Source organism: Mytilus galloprovincialis, chromosome 9 (assembly GCF_965363235.1).
Source record: "Mytilus galloprovincialis chromosome 9, xbMytGall1.hap1.1, whole genome shotgun sequence".
Taxonomy (NCBI): Eukaryota; Metazoa; Mollusca; class Bivalvia; order Mytilida; family Mytilidae; genus Mytilus; species Mytilus galloprovincialis.
The window spans coordinates 65,131,907-65,152,670 of record NC_134846.1 but is presented as its reverse complement, the minus strand read 5'-3'; the positions used below and the strand labels follow the sequence as shown (position 1 = coordinate 65,152,670).

The following is a 20,764-nucleotide window of genomic DNA, read 5'->3' as shown; positions in this document are numbered from 1 at the left end:
TTTTTTATCTTTGAGAACTCAGTAGTGATAAAATGTGCTTATTTCTCATTTGAGTTTCTGTCAGTATGATACATATCAATGCACTAGTGAAATTATTAAATCATGTAGACTGAATGCTGACTCTGGGATTTAGGCTGTTCCTGTTTGGGTAGTAATATGTGAACACAAAAAGGGTCCAGTTTAATCCTACCACACCATCTCCTTATTCATATTATATTTATTTGTGATGATGAGCTTTTAATGGAATACATGAAAAATATCTAAACTTTACAAGATGCTATTCATAGGAGACATTGATGCAATAATATTAGTTACACAGTGTGCAATTGTCCTAATACAAGAATTTATCGGGTCAATAAAATTCATATCGGGTGAGGCGAAGCCAAACCCGATATGATTTTTATTGACCCGATAAATTCCGTATTAGGACAATTGAACACTCTGTAATGAATTTATCCTGATTTTGTTATATTACATATTATTGTATAGCAATATAATATTTCCCACAGAACGTAACCAAAAGTTAGCGTGCAATAAATTCTAATATTGCACTAGTGCAATAAATCTTCAAAATTCATGACGTCATTAACGACAAAATCTTAGTTTAAACCAATTTTTACTTTCAAATATTATATTGCTATACAATAAAAGGGTTATTGCATGAATATTGGGGAATATTGTCCCTCGTAAACATATATTGCACTCGCAAGCTCGTGAAATATAAAATTCTACTCGGGACAATATTCCCCAATATTCATGCAATAACCCTATATTATTATATTCAAATTCAATGTTAGGACCAGGGATGGGGTAATCGTAATCTGTAATCGTAATCGATTGTAATTGATTACATTTTTTCAAGTAATCGACAGTAATCTGTAATCGAAGACATTTTCGATTACATGTAATCGTAATTTAATCGATTACAGCAAAAATTTGGATGTAATCATCGATTACTTTTCGATTACATTTCGATTACTTTAGTAAAATAGTTTGATGAAAAATAAGCTATTTCAGAGGAAAATATGTATGTTATCACTTTGTAGTACAGATAAAATATTATGCATTAACAATACTTGAGATTTAAGCAACTGCCTTATTTCTATCTATTGTCTCTAGCTGCATTATGAGTAACCAGATCCCTCCCCTACCTAAATTTACTTTATATCTAGCTTTTTAAACAAATGGATGTATGTGCTTGTCAATAATTCAAGAGCTTTAATATTTAAATAAGAAAATAGATTTGAAAAAATAAAATAGATCTTAAATAAGAAATGTGTCTGTCTTTCGTTAAGTTCTGTACTACATTTTTTAAAAGTAGTAAGCTTATTTGTATTAAATTTAGGACAATATCAATAAATATATTTTAGATATTAAATCAAAAAATGTGAAAAGTAAAAAAATATTATTACTACAAAGCAACTCAATTGTTTTTTGTTTTTTTTATTAGGTCAATCATATAAGGGAGATAATTCCAATTGACATAATAAATAAGGGAGATAATTCCAATTGACGTGATAAAAAATTGTACTGAAATTTATTAGGACAATATCAGCCAATCAAATTGCGAGAAATTACTCTAAATCAGGATAATTGTTTTTACACTGTTTTGTACAGTTTTTGTTTATATTTGAATTGTCTTAATTTGTTATTGGTGAGAGTTTTCTTAATGTGAAATTTACTTTTGAAAGATAAAATATAAACCATCTTATCTACATTTTGTAATACCAATGTAAACATTTGAATAACACAATAAATAATTTGTGTATTCTAAAAACAGCTGTTGAATAGCTAGGTAGTGTCAGGAAAAGATTTTTGTTGAAGTGAACTTTTAAAAAATTAACAAATGAATTTCTCTTCAGATGTGCATCTTTTATTCTTTCTGATTTCAATTTTTTTCCATAGTTCTTAAAAGTTTTCCATTAAATTACAATGCCATTCAATGAAAAACATAAGCAGCCAAAACACTTATTTCATTGAAGACTTTCATCTTAAGACTTTTTCTTAGATGTTGATTATATTATGTTGCTAATGTCATGTTACTTAAGAATTGAATGCTTTTTTTTGTAAATTTATTGGGGTGTAAAAGCGTTGACCGTAGTACATTTTGTATGAAGCGCTTCCTTCATTCTAAATATGTGCGCACGGTCAACGCTTTTACAACCCTATAAAGTTACAAAAAGAAGCATTCAATACTTATAATTACATTTTTTAGCTATGATCATGAACACACAAATTTTATATCTTTTTTTATTTAATTCACCTGTGCACTTTATTGTTGGACCACGTGTTATCATGAATGAAAAGATGTATTGAGCAATGCAACTGCCTACGGAATAACAAGTGATGTGCAGTTAGCCAATCAGAATAAAGTATTATAATGAAACATACATCTAATGTAATTATAACTTAATGGTTGTAATTGATGAATAATGAGTTTGCCATTTCAGAATTTTAAGGGAGAATAAAGTGTTCTTATGATTTTGTCTTCTTGAATAAGCATTGTTATTTATAATGTTGAAGAAATGTTTGATTTAGATTTAATGTGTTTGTTATACTGTTTTGTGATAAATTATTATGTTTATAACATTTTATATGCTATATTTGATTGGTTTAAACAAATAAAAGAGGGATTTATTTTTTAAGCATTTTATTCCTTAATTAAATTGGTGTGATCACATGCACTTATATCCAGAAAAACCTGAACATCATACTACTAAATTAAAACAATTTTATGCCCACGCTGTAGCCATGGGGCATCAGGTTTTTAGCTTGTTCGTCGGTGCATACGTACGTATGTTCTAAACTAAAATTGGTTTCTGTTCTCTAACTTTTGTTTGCCTCTACCAAATGTTATGAAACTTATAATACAAAATGCTTATTACTTCAAAACACAGATCAAATTTGAATTTTGATGGCTTTACATAAAGCGTTCTAGAGTTGTGTCCCTTTGCAAATAGAATAATTGCTGAATTTTTTATTTCCGTTCTCTAACTTTAGTTTGCCTCAACCAACTGTTATAAAACATATACACAATGCTTATAACCACAAAATACAGATCAGGTTTGAATTTTGGTTGTGTCACTTTGACCATTCTAAAGTTATGCCCTCTCAAATGGAAAATTTGCTGAATTTTAACGTTTTTGTTCTCTAACTGTTGTTAGAATTTTTGTTGTGTAACTTTAAATTGTTCTAGAGTTATTTCCCTTTACCAAAGGGAAAATAGCTGAATTTATCATTTGTGTTCTCTAATTTGAGATTGCTTTGATGTTATAAAACTGATACACAATATTTTTTACCCGAAAAACACAGATCAAGTACAAATTTTGGTAGCTTCACTTTGACCGTTCCTCAGTTATGTCCCTTAATCATTTTATATGATATGAAAGCAGGGGCATCATCTGTGTACCATTGACATATTCCCCATTTTTTTATTTTGATTTGTAATGTACAATAAGCTGCAAAAATTCCTTTACAGCCTCCAAATTTTTACCTGGATGGCCTGATGAAGCTAATTTGTTTAATGAAATATTCAGTGAATATATGAAATATAACAACAATTTTTATGACACTCATTAGTTACGTTCTAAGGCATTTAGGTATATATGCATTATTTTTCTGAGACAAGTGTCTGTGTCTGTGGATGCTGTTATCAAGTTTTTAAAATAATCTAAAGAGATGACAAATTCTGACACATTTAAGGTTCAGATTCTATTGTATGTTCATGTCATGGTTAGAAATGTATCTTGTACTTGCCAAATATTAAGTCTTCTATATAAAAAAAAAAAACGAAGACTGTGCAAGAAATTTTTAATATTTTGACCGAACTGAACATTAAATATATATCATTGAATATCAGTAGAATAGATAATGGAAGTGGGGAATGTTTCAAAGAGACAACATTACCTAGCCAAAGTGCAGAAAACAGACAATGTTTGCCTCGAGGGCCAATACAGCTGACCAAGAATCTATACCAGTGCCAATACAGAAACAACCAGTTCATAACACTTTTATTAAGTAATCCAACTTTTTCAATATAGACTTGTTCTAAATGCTGTATTACATACATCAAATGTGAATATTGGGCCAATATTTCCAATACAGACTGGCAATGAATCCTGAATTACATGCAGAATATATGTTTACTTGTAATTCAGGATTCATTGCGAGTCCATATTGGAAATATTGGACCAGGCCGAACAGCAATATAGATCATGTGATTTATATAACCAGTACGACACCACCAGTATGACACATGCTGTTTTGGTAGTATTAGGGCTGTTTCAATAGTATGCTATCATGTTGTTGTTGTCTGCGTCGTCAGCGTCATCTGCAACATCAGCGTTGTCTGCGTCATCATCTGAAGATGCATGGTTTCTGGATAATAACTTTAGTATAAGTAAATAGAAATCAATACAATTTTAACACAATGTTTATGTCCACAAAAGGAAGGTTTGGATTGTTTTAAGGGGTTATGGTCCCAAAAGGTTAGAAATTAGGGGCCCAAATAAGCATTTTTGTAGTTTCAGTCAATAACTTGTGTTTAAGTGTATAAATCTCTCTAAAATTATACCACAAGTTTCCATACTACAAAGGAATGGTTATAGGAGTTATGTCTCAAATCATTTAACAATTAGGGACAGAAAAGGGGGAAAACAAAGGTCTTTCTGGTTAAAGGACAATTTTGACAGTTTAAAAGCAGAGTAAGGGTGGTAATCCAATTCCATTTCAAGAATACTGTTAAATATCTGTTTGATTACCTCCCTTACACTGCTTGAAAATTATGTATTAACAAATGATGATTAGCTGTAAAATTATTTTTAGAAGTTACTATTAATTAATATTAATTTTAACCATGACTATGTCATTTTATATTTTATTATTTTATGATGTATTAAAATGAGTAGTTATTGTAACTCCATTAGAAATTTGAATTGAGATTATTTTTTGGAATAAGGGAAAGGGGAGGTTTAATATCCAGCAGCATAGTGTATTGCTCAAAAGCAAAAAAAAATGTTTTTAAGTTTATTAAACTACATTCATTCTGTGTCAGAAACCTATGCTGTGTCAACTATTTAATCACAATCCAAATTTAGAGCTATCCAGCTTGAATGTTGTGTCCATACATGACCACTGTTCAGGGTACGACCTCTGATGTCGTCCTGTGGAGCATCTGGTTTAATAGTAATTACTAACCTCAAATGAGTTTCGTTAAGATTTACCTAGAGATGTTTGTTTACCTTATATGGCCTTTGATATTACATATTACATGGAAAAAACAGTTTTCTGTTCTGTATTCAACTGTTTTTGTCGAGCTTGCGACTTTTGTAGCAGAAAGCTTGACATCGGGATAGTGATTTGGCGGCAGAGGTTGTGTTAGCTAACTTTAAAAGCTTTATAATTTAGAAGGTGGTAGACCTGGATGCTTCATACTTTGTATAGAGATGCCTCATGTTACGAAGTTTTCGTCTGTCACATGTCCATTGACTACTTAAAAAAAAAAATTTGTAATGTTAATTTCTCTCTTATTATTAGTAATACGATAACTAGATTTGGTATGTGGGTACCATGCAATGTACTCATGCCCGTCAGACAGTTTTCACTTGACCTGGACCTCATTTCATGATCAGTGAACAAAGTTAAGTTTTGGTGGTTAAGTCCATCTCAGATACTATAAGCAATAGGTCTAGTATATTTGGTGTATGGAAGGACTGTAATGTGTACATGTTCAACTGCAGGTGTCATCTGAACTAGACCTCATTTTTATGGTTCAGTGGTTATAGTTAAGTTTATGTGTTTTGGTCTGTTTTTATAAGACCGCAAAAAAAATTTTGGATCGTATAATGGTATCCTGTCCTCGTAGTTGTCTGCATGATCGTCTAAAGACTTTAATAATAATAACTTTAGTTTAAGTAAATGGATTTCTTTGTAATTTTTAATACCACAAAAGGAAAGTTGGGATTGATTTTGGGGACGATGGTCCCAACTATTTAGGTATTAGGGGGCCAAAAGGGGCCGGAAACATGCATTATTCTAGTTTCAGGATAATAACTTGTGTATAGATATTTCGATTGCTCTGAAATTGTACCACAATGTTTGATACCACAAGTAAAAGGTTAAGATTCAATTTAGGGGTTATAGGGCCAACAGTTAAGGAATTAAGGGTAAAAAAAGGGCCAAAAACAAGCATTTTTCTAGGTTCCACACAATAACTTTTGTGTAAGTGTATGGATCTCTCTGACATTGTACCACAAGGTTCCATATAACAAAAGGGAAGGTTGGGATTGAGTTTAAGGTTAAATTCCCCAAAGGGTCCAATATTAAACTTACCTGGTAGTTTGATTTTCACAAAAATTGATTTCTTAGGGTTCTTTGAAATGCTGAATCTAAACATGTATTTAGATTTTCGATTATGAGCCCTGTTTTCAAGTTGGTCCAAATCAGGGTCCAAAATTAAACTTTGTTTGATTTTAACAAAAAAACAATGAATTATTTGAATCTGGAATAATTTTGAATTCTGGAAAATTGATTAGAAATGTATGATGAAAACTAACCTAACTAAATAGGGTTAGCCATGCACGCATGGCTAAGGTTAATTTTACTTTCATTATCATTTCAGTATGAACTAACTAACCACCCTTAGTCCTGCGCGCATGGTTAGTTGGGTTAGTTTTCATCATAAATTTCTCATCAATTTTCTTGAATTCAAAATTATTCCAGATTCAAATAATTCCTTGTTAAAATTGAATAAATGGGTTTCTGCAAATATAACCATGTATTTAGATTTATGATTTTGGGCCCCTTTGAGGTCAAAAGGGTTTAAAATTAAAATTTGGTTACTTTTCATCAAAAATTGGGGTTCTTTGATATGCTGAATCTAAGCATGTATTTAGATTTTGGATATTGGACCATAAAAGGTAAATATCCAATTTAAAATTTTTAAGTACTTAGACCACATTCGTTCAAGCTTGAATGTTGTGTCCATACCTGCCCCAACTGTTCAGGGTTTGACCTCTGCAAAACATTTTATTCTTATACTGTATGCAATAGGTCTACTATATTTGGTGAATGGAATGATTGTAAGGTGTACATGTCATGTCATCTGACCTTGACCTTATTTTCATGGTTCAGGGGTCAAAGTTAAGTTTTTTCAGTTTTGGTCTTTTTTCTGATACTATATGCAATAGGTCAATTATATTTGGTGTAAGGAAATATTTTATAATGTACATGTCAGTCACGCATGTGTTATTTGACCTTGACCACAATTTTGAACTTGGTTAGGTCAGTTTCTTAGAAACTATAAGCAAGAGGTCAACTATATTTAGTGTATTGAATGTTTGTAAGGTGTGCATGTATTTCTTGTTTGGTTTATATGACCTTGACCTCATTTCCTTAGAACATGTTAAGTTTAAGTGATAGTTGTAGTAAAGCTTTATATTTAGGACTATCAACATAATATCAATGATTAGTAAAGAAGGTGAGACATTTCAGCATGTGCACTCTTGTTGTAATATACTGTATAATGATTAGACTAGTGTTTTGTCTTACTTTTCACAGAAAAATAGTTTTTGCATTTAGACAATTAATTTCTGCCTTCTCCCTTTAATCCCAGTGAATTGGTGCTGATATTTTTTAGTTATAGTGTGATGATTATATTGTCTGACATCCTCTTTTGGGGACTAGTTGCATTCAATCAGTCCCTGAAATATACATTTGATGTCGGAGCAATCTTTGACTATTGGTACAGTGGAATGTAATGATAAATTGTTAGATTAAATTCCCTTCTTTATCTGGTCTGTGTTTTTGTGAGTTGTTTTTCAGCTTTTTATTGATCAGATGAGTAACGCCCTGTTCAATTGATTTTTATAGTTTGTTCTTATGTTGTACTGTTTTACCACTGTCCCAGGTTAGGGGGAGGGTTTAAATCCAGCAAACTAGTTACACCCCACAACATTCTGTACATGCCTGTCCTAAGTCAGGAGCCTGTAATTCAGTACTTGTCCTTGTTGCTGTAAATCATTTGTTGGTGTTTTTTTTTGTCATTCATTATTTACAATTAAATCTGGAAATGTTAGTTTTCTCATTTGAAATTGTTTTCCAATTATTTATTTCAGGGCCTTTTATAGTTGACTATGCTGTATGTGTTCTGCTAATTTTTTAAGTTTGTACAGTCACCTAAAGTTGTTAACTCATATGTCGTTTGGTCTCTAGTGATTGTCTCATTTGCAATCATACTGTATCTTCTCATTTTTATTTATATATCGTCAGTTATATCTAAGCTCTTAAAAGAAATTGGCAAGCAAATATGTATTATCAAATGTTTTTATTTTCAGTAATATCCACAATCACAATATGACTAGACTATAGGAACATTTAAAAACTGTTCTTTAGTTTATAAAAAAATATCTATTTTTCATAATAATACTCTTTAAAAATATAAATTACTTCCCTCTACCCTCATTTAAAGTTATCAAGAAGTAAAATCTGATTCAGTAATAGAGAATTAATGTCAATTTCAACAATGTGTTTGTACATTTTATGACAAGTTTCATTCTAATCTTGTAATTACTTCCCTTACAATAAGTCTAGAAAACATAATTACTTCCCCTTCAATAAGTCTAGAAAACAAACTAAGAATTTTGATATAATGAGGTTCAAAAACCCTATAATGTCTTGAAAAAAAGAAAGAAAAGGTCACTGAAACTGTTCCAATAAAACCTTTGATCATTATTTTATGAAATTGAATAACATATCATAATCTTAATAAGGAATGGTTTGTTAGATACAAAATATTTGAAATTATTTTTTTAATATTTCTAGACGTTTGTTTACCCATTTATAATGTTTTTTTTTATATCCAAAACGTTACCAAGTTTTTTAAACATGTTAAATGACTGAAATCGGCAAAAAACTGAGAAAAATATTTACCACATAATCTATCATCTAGTTTTATCTTGTAAATTAAGACAAATATACATTAACATTAAAACAATTCTTAATATAAAATAGTGAGGTATTTATTCACAAATGATATGCTAACATATTTATAAATGATGAAATGACTACAATTAATGTTAAACTTTGGTGATTTCCGCCTGTTCATCAGTGTTCTGCACATCTTCCTCGTCATATTCTTTGTCTTTTACAGTCCTTTTCAATAACCATGGTCCTGTGATGGCAATAGCTATTGCACCAATTGGTGCTGTTATGATAATTGATAAGACAGCCATTGTAAGAATGATCTCTCCATATGCTTCTAATGTGGCATCTCCTTTCCTTCTTGCGGCATCAAGTGCTACACCTCCAATAGCAGCCTGAAATCACAAAGTCAAAATTGTTCATAAAAAATATCAATATAAAATTCTCATCCATATAAAGTTTGGACTATTCTGCTAAAAAGAACCAATAAATTTTAAAGATTGGTATTTCTATAAAAGAAATCTAAAAATTCATTATAAAAGCACTTGGTTATAAGACTAGGTACGAGTATGTTTTGATCTGAGAAGGTGGAAGAGATACCCATAGAACAGAGCTTTTGTGGACAATCTCAGATATAGTTTTGTTAATGTCAGTTTGTTTTAATGGAGTGTTTATAAGCTTTTGCTGTATTGATTTTTACAGCAGTGTTTAAGAAGGACTAGCATTTTCTGTCATTAAAAGTATATGAAATAATTTTCACATTTATTAACAACATTGTAAATGCACTATGTAAGTATCTCCTTACCTGAACTGTTGCTTTTGGGAACCATGCAAATGGAATAAATAACATTTCTTTGAAGTTTAGACCAGATTTAAATACAGCTAGGAATGATACGACCAATCTAACTACCATACCAATGGAAAGAGTTGCCATTCCCAAACCTGTAGGAAAATAAATAAATTAATATATGGTTGGAGAGCAATAAATATATTATAAATCGTTTTATAAACTTAATTTGTGCTGTAAATGTTTCTTGGCATTTACAAAGGTTTCTCATATAAAGATTTAAGCTATACTAGGAACTATAAATCATGCACTAAATAATTTGCTTATCTAAGATGTTTAAGATTTTTACTGAACTAAAATAGCTTTGTTCATACATTTTACATTTAATTCTTAAAATTTGAAAAAGTTTCAAATATATTTCACCATAAGGCCAATTTGGTCCCACATCTTCTTTTTTGTTTTGTATAAAGGATTTCTTATCTTTTTCATAAGGAATATATTTTTTAAGGTGGTACCAAACACATTGACTCAAATCAATTTGGTTCATTCAATTTTCATAAAATTTTAACGAGATATTCACTTTTAGCCTTTGACAAAAATATAAAAATTGAAAAACAAATTCAAACTGCACACTTTATTGGAAAAATTTCATTGGATGTATAGCAGTTTGACAAACACTTATGATTGAAAAGTTTAATATTTCCGTAACAATAGATCGTGAGTTTTCTCCCTGTAGTGTTATGTGCCACCTTAACACAATTGTTTTGGCTGTATATTCATATCATTAACCTTTAACTTTTTCTTTTACTTACCTACTGTCTGTCCATCTATTTTTGATATTTGTACTTCAGCACCGATTAGTCCAAATAAAATGGGCTGGAACAACATCCACAATATGGCAACAATGTCTTTGATTGGGTCCTGAAATGTAGAAAAAAATAATTGCCAAATCATACTACCTGAAGCAAAATCAATATCAGACTTTTGGCATGCAAAGTCTGAAATGACACCATTGAAAAAAAAGTAAAATTTAAGTGCTTATAAGTGCTGAAGGGTATTGATATAAATTCACTTTACAGTGGAAACTAAAAATTAAACATTGCATTGAATTCTAAAATGGAAGCCAATACTATGAAACAATTGTGTACAAAGGAAGATAACTCCAAATTTAAATATGACTTTAACAATGTCATTGATATTTTTCAAACATATACTAGCACTAGATTTATAAACAATGCACAATTTATGTAATTTTCTTGAACAGTGCAGTTATATCATTACACATTATTTTGCAGCATGAATATTGGAGTAAATAATTCAATGATATATTTCTAGAATGTTCATGGATAGGATATAGAGAATGCTGTGCTCAATTCACTATATTTAAAGTGGGGATAATTAAAGTGTGGATGGTAGCCTCCTGTTTAGCAATGATTTTAATAACCTCAATCAGGCATTTTTCACATAAAAAATTATTGTGACCCTTTTTTTTTCTTTTTTTTTTTAAGTTTTTCAATATTATTCTTTTAGTGAAAGTAAATCTCATCCAAATCTTTGAAATTTTTACATCACATTATTTGCTTTAATAATTTTGGTTTTGAACTTGACTTGCTTCTATACTAATTTTTTCCCAGAATATTATACATTGTAGCTTCAATGTTATATTGCAGGACAAACACAGAAGGATTTTATTTGAAAGATATTTTTGATTTTAAAATTTAAGTGACCAAAACAAGTATAACTTAAGATGACTACACAGCCAATTTTAACTAGTACATTGTATATGCATGCATGTATACATCAAGATTCAATACACAGATTTTTATTTGTCCTCAACAAACCTGATCATTATCTTTTTTCTCTTTCCTCCATCTGAAAGCAGCAACAAATGCTATAGTTAGAACACCTAGAGGTCCTGCTCCAGACAGTTCTATTGCAGCACTACCAAATGTTGCCAATAATCCAGCCCCTAGTAATGTCATACCTCGGTAGAAAATGAAATTATCCTGCAAAATAATGTATACAATGTTGTTTAAAATATGAATGAATATGCTCTAAGGGACATACTGGTAACTAACAAATATGAAAACAAATACTAGTTGAATCTATATTTATATTTTCAAGTTTATTTAATGTCCAAGATTGAAATTGATACAAGAAAAATTAGTATCTAAAAACAAACTTATATGGCATGGGTTTTGCTCATTGTTGAAGGCCATACAAAGCCCAAAAGTTTTTTCACTCCCGGTTACCTTGTCTTTGATAGTTGTCTCAAAGGCAATCAAACCACATCTCCATAATTTTATATTAGTGACAAATTGTTTTCTATAACATTAATCCAATGAAAGCCTTTCTTTTTCTTGGTGCCAATTTTCATACATTGCAGATATATCATTAAATTTGTGTGTACTTTAACTAATATATTAGTTGACAATTGGACCATGGAAGTATTACCGTGTAATATTGACAGGAAAAACAACAATAACACTTCAAAGGTTTTTTCTTTGTTACCAACTCTCTTACTTGTTAGTTGGTTTAAGATATGGATTTGTAATTGGTTCTTAGCATGTGATCAATGAAAGCTTTGTTATTACTATGATATTGCTTCCATGCATGGACAAAGCAATGAAGTTTGTGTGCTTGAATACAAGAAAGATATTATTTTCTTCCTACAATCTATGAAGAGATATGTTCTGACTGTAATCCTACCCCTTTAGCTGGAATGTACCAGAGAACTATTCCACCAATCACTCCATATGCCACACCTAGAAGTGCTTCTGCTGGTCCTTTTATTATAGACACAGCAATATCACCTACAAAAAATAAAATGTTAGAATGTTAATCAATGGAGGAAAATAAGCTTCTAAAAATAACATAAAACATCTTTCCTTTTCTCTCTCTCACATTTGATGTGTATTTGTTTTCTCTTGAGCCTGGATTGATTGATTATATGTTGGTGTTTAACAACACTTTCAGCACAGCTATATTATGGCACTCAGTTTTTCTTGGTGGGGGAAACCAGAGTGACCAGAGCATAGAGGCAACTAAAAGATAAATCTGCTATGTTAAAATGACCATTTATTCACCAATGCAGTTATTCACTATTGTAATAACATTTTAGTGAACAGTACGCTAATTGACAGATAGATATTTTTATTTTAAAGTACAACTTGGTACATACTAATAAAGGATTCCACTTGTACTTTGTATGTACATACACTACAGTTCAAACAAAAAGAGACCAGACATTCTGGAACATAAACATTACATATGAGTTTTTAATTATACAATTAAATTCTTTAAGCACCAAAATAAAAAAAAATCCCCCTTTTTTTCTAATTTAACTTTAGCTAAATTCTGCTTTAAGGATTAATGACAATATTAAAAGACAGCACAGTACTAATTACCGAACTGTGGTTTGTAAGCAGATAAGTTATACAATATCTACTTCACATTGAAAGGGTTAATTTAAGGATTACTGAATTAATATTTCCTAATGCAGAATAATTACTGATCCAAAGAAAATCAACATAAAGCTGTCAAATATTATTTAAATAGCAGATTAAAGCATACACAATCATCCAATTACTTCTACTTAGAACATACTCACCCCTTCTCGTCCAATGAAAAGCCAGTTTTTTGCCCTCTAATTTTCATAGTACATGGTTTTCCATGCACTATGAAATCCTATACATGAATGACTTTTCATTGTCAGTTAATTATGAAAGTGAACTCTTAAGAACCACACTAACGAAGTGTAGAATCCCCTAAGGCATTTTCCTTGGGAAAATAGCCTACTGATCAATAAAAACATTTGAATTTTGCAAAATTTCATGCATTTGCTCATATCGAATATACAAATAAAATTTGATTAGGATAAATAAAATGGGATATTTATTTAATTTATATAACTTACATTTGAATGAATTATTTTCTTTTTCTTACAAAAAAAAACCACAATGCAAGACTACTGATATATAAAGCAAAGGATAGTTTTCTGAGAAACACAATACATTTGAATTTATCAATAAAAAGTAAGAATTTAATGTTGAATGGTCTGAATTCAAATATTCATACAGAGAGTTTTATATTTATCAAAAAGGGGAATTATATACATGTAATATTGTGCTGCTTTTTAAAATTAAAAAATCTAAAGATATATAAGTATAAAATTTTACCTGGAGCAGAGGAAAACAATTTATCCTTCACAAATTATGTCAGTGCTATTTCATTTCATCCATTGAAATGATCATTACCTATGTTAGCTTTTACATTTAGTTCATTATAAAAAGTGAACTCTTATTTAGGTTTGAATATAACAATGGAAAAGGATAATTTTGTAAGGTCACTCAAAAGTGTGAATATGTTCTAAATTGGTCAGACAATACTTGGTCATGTTTTATGAAGATTTAAGCCCTCGGCTTCGCCTTGGGCTTAAATCTTCATAAAACATGACCAAGTATTGTCTAACCTATAATTAGTCTTAAAAATTAATCATTACATGTATTATAAATTCTTAAGTTGGATATCACATGTTTAAATAAAATAGTCTTACAAAATGCCTTACTAGACTATTATGAAAACAAAAACTATTCTTTTGAATCAGGACATATGGTTATAAATATGTAGGGTTCAAAACTTCACACAGAATAATATCAAAGCTAAAATTATTAACTAATATTATGGATTTATTAATTATAAATTTTGATATGATATAATAAACTCTCAAGACTGGATATTACATGTTAATAATATAATCTTATAAAATGCTTTAATAAACTTTAATGCAAACGATAACTTTTCTTTTGAATCGGAACATATGGTTATAAATATGTAGGGTTCATACAGAATAATATCAAAGTTAAAATTCTACTAATATTATGGATTTATTAATTAATAATTTGATGTTGCATTGTAAATTGATAGTATGCTCACTACACTAAAATTAATATTTACTATGAAGGCTGTGATTATATCATATTTTATGACACAGCTAAAAAGCGCTTTTAGTTTTTTGCTTATTTACCATTAATTTAACATTGAATGATTAATGTTGAGAGAGGAATAATTACATTGATTTTTCTCAGCAGGAGAGATTTAAAAGGAAGGTTTATTTTTACTGTTTCTCACCAATATTAAAAGCAAACAATTTTATCGTAGAGTTCATAATGGATAATCCTTAGTAATTTCAGACATTAATGGAAATTTTGAAGAATATGGCCTTAAAAATTACAGATAAACTATGCATTATAATGAATTAATTAATTGTTGTGCATTTTTGGGGCTAAGGTGAATGCTGAGGAACCAGATAGGTGTTCACAGACTAAAAATGTCTTGCAGACTTGTATGCCTAGAGATATGAGGACTGCACTGTGCACATCCAAAAAGCCTATTTCTGAATAATTTTTTTTTGGTTTGATCCAATCTAAATTGAACTCACAATAGATCTTTATAAGTCTTTGTATAGACTCCTCATACTAACCAAATTGCCAGGAATGAAGGGGGTCCTATTAAATGTCCTTTTCCAAGTCAATGATATAGAAAACAAACAACAAAACATAATCAAGAACACTGGACACCCCAATCTGCAGACAAGACCCACTCAACCTTGTTTTTCATAAATGACCATTACAGTATAGAGAGGGGGTAGGAGGGGTCCTGATCCCGAAATCCCGGGCTTAAAAGCACCAGATCCCGAAATCCTGGGCTTAAAAACACGAAATCCCGAGGTCCCGAAATTCGAAAAAAAAATTCCCGGATCCTGAAGGGGTCATTCCCGAAATCCGGATATTAAAAACACCCGATCCCGGAGTCCCGATTAAGGTCCTATCCCCCCTCAGTATAGCATATTTTTGTTTATATCAAAACAGCAATGATAGACATATGTCTTTATAGAGGTTTATGCCTTCCATTATTTTGTGGTTAAAATTATCTTTATATTTCTTTTATTTTAAAAAGAACTTCACAAATTCTTCTTTCAAAAACAAATTATGGATCATTAATTTTGTAACTGACTTGTACAAATAATAGTTCTATGTGTGTGACTTATTTCTTTGTAGATAAAATAATTCTGTGTTGACAAATGACCATTAATTGTCAACTATCTTGGAAGAATATTCAAATAATTAGTGAAAATTCACCCCCCTGGATTTAAACATCTTATTTCAATTTATTGCTTGAGGTGGGTCTTTTGAGAACTCATGCAATAGAGTATTTAAAATTTCATTAAATTTTCTTATGAATATAAGTGGTCTATTGATTTGAAATAAAAATCATTGATTTCAAAAAGTGGTGCACAGCAAATTTTAAAAGGAATGCAGAAGGTCTCTTTTAAAAATCAATGCAAGTCATATTATATTGAATATTTAGTAGGTTACTATCTAAACTTCTATCAATTTCATAACAAGATATGCAAATCTTAGTATCATGTTCTTTGTCAATCAATTCTACTGGCAGCCTTCACCTAAAAGCCTTGCTATTGTTCCATGGCTCTGACTTTATTGTCTGTATTACAAATAAACATGTCTACAGACCCTCCATGGCCATGAAGCATTGGAACAATTGCCCAATACATAATTATGTCTTTTTAAAAGTTCCCTGTAATAATAATTTTAATTGTTATATGAATAGTGTAGTGATGGGTAAGGATCAGTTATTTATCTAATTTTGAAAGCACTCTCCAAAATATTCAGCTTTAAAAACATTTTGCAATATTTACACATGTGCTCCTTCTAACTGACAGTACTTTTCAGAGGAAAAGTTTATTTTCCAATAAAAACTGACAGGATAATGGAAAAAATACATTTGAGAGGGGTTAAACTGTAATATGTATCAAGAGTGGTTAACCGTTATATATCGAAACAGAATTCTGATACAGTGAATACATTATTATTTGGGGATTCCTTCAAAATGGATGAACCAGAAATTCAAGAGCTAAACAAATATAAATTTCCTTTAGAATTTGGTATACAAACAAAATCAAGTAGCCAATAAAATACAACTTTTCATCAATACAAAAATATGGTACCAACAAAACGAAATAAATTCACAACATCAGAACAATTTATTTATAAACCAGAGAAGCCTTTACATCTTCAATGTCAGTGTTAATGCTCATAAAAAAAGAAGGTATCATAACAAAAAAGAATTATTTTCAAATTTTAAAAATGAATTTTATGAGATGTAGGATGTTTACCAATGAAGCACCAATCCAACTTCATAAATAGACAAAAAGTTTTAAAACAATAAATAACATCCACTATTGCAACCCTTTATGCTATAATTTTTATGCTACGTCAAAAAGACTAATAAGAGGACTCATACCCAATACATCACATGGTTATTTATGGAATTCTCTTCATTTTCAATAAGTTATATTCAGCTGATAACTTAAAGTTCATTAAATATGCTTACAACCCATGCATGTTTCTCATGACTTTATTATATAACAACCTTGATTCCTAATATAATCTCTTCATTGAAGTATTTTTTTATAAACTTTATTTAAAATATGCATTTCTTTAAATGTCTTCGTTCAATAAGAATATTGCTGAATAAGCATTCAATTCCTTTTTTATGTTATCATGCATACTAAGATTTAATACTAAGCTTCTAAGCTGAAATCATTCAATGTGTCATATCAAAATCGAATTATTGAAAGAGTAGAAAAAGCTGTAATTATTTAATCAATCTAACCTAAAAGTTAGCAATTACAAATCTGAGACTTTTAAAAGTCTGTCAGTTTCAAATAAAAGTAAAATGTAGTGCAAGTTATAATTCACAAGAGGAATACAAAAGACCAAGATTGATCTTTAAAAGCTACATGTATAGAAATCCATTTCACAGTCGTATTTAATTTCAATCTACCTGTGAATCTTTTCATTTATATAACCTTTATATTTGATCTACCTTCTGAGTAACACAAAGGCAAGATTATTTATATTTACTTATATGGATTACAACTGTAGCCCAAAGTTTCCTCGCATAGTGGGGGTTATTCTATTCATCAAAGTTTGTAAGATAAATCTGACAATCATCTCAACTCTGTACTTTATTCTTATATCTATAAATAGAATCGGTGGGAGTTTTTAACCGAAACATTGCAACCTATCCTCTTACAAAATCTCACCGATGTTATACGTTGTTTGTAAACAAAGTTCAGAATTTTATGCCTTATATATTAAATAAGTCATTGTTTGGACCTTGGCATCATTTCAAGTCAATCTATGAATAAAAACAGAAAAGATATCTTCATACAGCAGTCAATATTGTTACAAAGTTTGAATCAAATTACAGAGAACCTATATTTGTATATCATCTGAAAGATTTTATATAATTTTATTACGCCAAAATACTTATAAAATAAAAGATAATTTGTCAAGGACATAATTGTCCTTCCTCAAGCTTGCATATAATATGTAAAAATACTTTTTGAATGGACAGAAGGATGAGCAGAAAAAGACAGAAGGACAGATGGAAAGACAGACATACAAAAGGACCAACAGTTAAGGGTAACACTTATTGCCCCTTTCGTCTAGCAGCAGGGGCATAAAAAGAAATACAGTTTGCCATTTTATTCATTATCGTTTTTCCTTCAAAAGGAATTCACACCATCAAAAAAACGTTTTTTATATTTTCAGCAAAAAATATCTGTACAAATTATTTTGGTATGATGTGATATTAAAATCAATACAAAAATTATCATATAAACATCATAATTTTAAAAACTAAATCATGACAAAATATGAAGCTGTAATGCAGTGAAGGAAAGCAAAAAACATTAATTTTTATATCAGCAGATTTAGTACATTGAGCAATTGCTTCCAGTATCTTTTTACATTCCTAACTTTAAAACTGTTTTTTATTCTTCTCTATTTTTGTTGATTTTAACTTATATTGTACTAAGAGGTGAAGGAGTTTTCTGAACTGATTTTTATGTATGTTCTATTGATCAAGTAAAAAAATAAAAGTTCTGACAAAAACACTATTTACAAGTTGAAATTCCTTTTGTTTGTATCTTGAAAGATGATACAGGGAAAAGATGTTTTAGAAGTTTTAAAAAGCATCTTTTAAATGCTGGTAAGGGAAGGTCGTATATCTAGAGAATCTACAAATTAATAAAATAACTGATTGCATTCATTTCTTCATCTTTAATTGTAAACTTTATTTTATTTACATATTTCCATAAAATTACAAGACTAAACATCTCAAAGAGCTTTATCAGATATAGGATTTTGAACAGACGGATCAATAAATAGCTATAGGGTTCAAGAGATAATGCTGATTGAAAAAAAAAATATATAAAAAAATCACTTAAAAGGCTTATATAATAGAATCTTGACTCTTTGTAAATAGCTTCTCATTAAAACAAACATAAATAATCATTGCTTTATTGGAGGTTTCCACATGAGAGATGCAGTAAAATTTATTAAATTCATGTCCACACACAGATGATGCAAGTCTATTTTTGTTCTTATTAATTACCTTAGACATCACAAAATGCTATTGTTAAAATGGACCATTCATATTTCATTGTCATACAGTTTTAAAGAGAATGTCAAAATATTGCAGATTGTATTGAATTATCATCATGACATAGCAGAAATTAAACCTCCAACATTTTGGTCCATTATTTCAACTATTAAATTGTCATAAAAATTAATCATAATTTCAAATCAATAATGATGAAGGTCAAGTAATATCAAAAATAAATTCAGTGAAAGTAATGATGCTTATCTCAAAATCCTCAAAATCCTCTTAGTACATTATTATATCATACTCTTTTTTACAGTAAGAAAATGATAAAGTTTCAGGATTTACATGGTAACCCAATTGAAGACAAGTAACACACATAGAAATATTCAATTCAATTATTTCTAAAATTTTAATTACAGATTGTAAAATCTGGAATGAGAAAAAATAAACTACCGGTACTGGTATTTCTATAAATTAATATTCCAAGGGACATTAACTCTTTTAAAAATAGTTGATCAGCACTGATGAGGGAGGTTGGAGGGGTCCTGATAAATTTGAAACCAGATGCTCCGCAGGGCGTAGCTTTATACGACCGCAGAGGTTGAACCCTGAACGGTTGGGGCAAGTATGGACACAACATTCAAGCTGGATTCAGCTCTAAATTTGGATTGTGATTAAATAGTTGACACAGCATAGGTTTCTGACACAGAATGAATGTGGTCTAATGAACTTAAAATACTTTTTTTTCCTTTGAGCAATTCACTATGCTGTTGAATATTAATCCTCTCAAAAAAATGTTTGAAGAAATTTTCTTTTTATTTATGAAATCTGAAATGAGAAAAATTTAACCCCCCCCTTTTTTTTCACATCCCCCTTTCCCTTTTTCCAAAACTGATCTCAATTCAAATTTCTAATGGAGTTTGCAACAATAACTACTCATTTAAATACATCATAAAATATTAAAATGTAACAAAAGGTGCTTGTTATCACTGAATGGTAAAGATTGTTTTAATTTATCAGTTGGTAGTAAAAGTGAATATACATTGTATATTGTATAAAACAATGATTTAAGTTGATTCAACTACTATTCTGGACAAAGAAAGATAACTCCAATCAATTGAAAATTTCTTGCTATTGCACAATATTGTGCAATTAGATATTTCTTGCTATTGCGCAATACTGTGCAATTGAAAATATTTGCTATTGCACAATACTGTGCAATTGAAGATTTCTTGCTATTGTGCAATACTGTGCAATTGAAAATTTCTTGCTATTGCACAATACTGTGCAATTGAAGATTTCTTGCTATTGCTGAATACTGTGCAATTGAAAATTTCTTGCTATTGCACAATACTTAATATAATAATTTTGGATCCTGATTTGAACCAACTTGAAAACTGGGCCCATAATCAAAAATCTAAGTACATGTTTAGATTCAACATATCAAAAAAGCTCAAGAATTCAATTTTTGTTAAAATCAAACTTAGTTTAATTTTGGACCCTTTGGACTTTAATGTAGACCAATTTGAAAACGGGACTAAAAATTAAGAATCTACATACACAGTAAGATTTGGCATATCAAAG

The 20,764-nt window shown here is 29.8% G+C and overlaps 1 protein-coding gene across 3 annotated transcripts in view; it reads right to left on the bottom strand.

The window, feature by feature from the left end:
• Window positions 1–8,308: 8,308 nt before the first annotated feature.
• The window catches only part of LOC143045651 (sodium/hydrogen exchanger 9B2-like), a 48,631-nt gene continuing 36,175 nt past the window's right edge, over window positions 8,309–20,764 (bottom strand). For all 3 annotated transcript variants that reach the window (XM_076218295.1, XM_076218297.1, XM_076218296.1), the window contains exons 6-10: window positions 12,416–12,519; window positions 11,548–11,712; window positions 10,519–10,627; window positions 9,725–9,861; window positions 8,309–9,314 (exon numbers count right to left, since the gene is read on the bottom strand). In XM_076218295.1, the coding sequence (XP_076074410.1) occupies window positions 9,075–9,314; window positions 9,725–9,861; window positions 10,519–10,627; window positions 11,548–11,712; window positions 12,416–12,519 (755 nt within the window). In that variant the 3' untranslated portion in view covers window positions 8,309–9,074. The remainder of the gene's footprint in view (window positions 9,315–9,724; window positions 9,862–10,518; window positions 10,628–11,547; window positions 11,713–12,415; window positions 12,520–20,764) is intronic.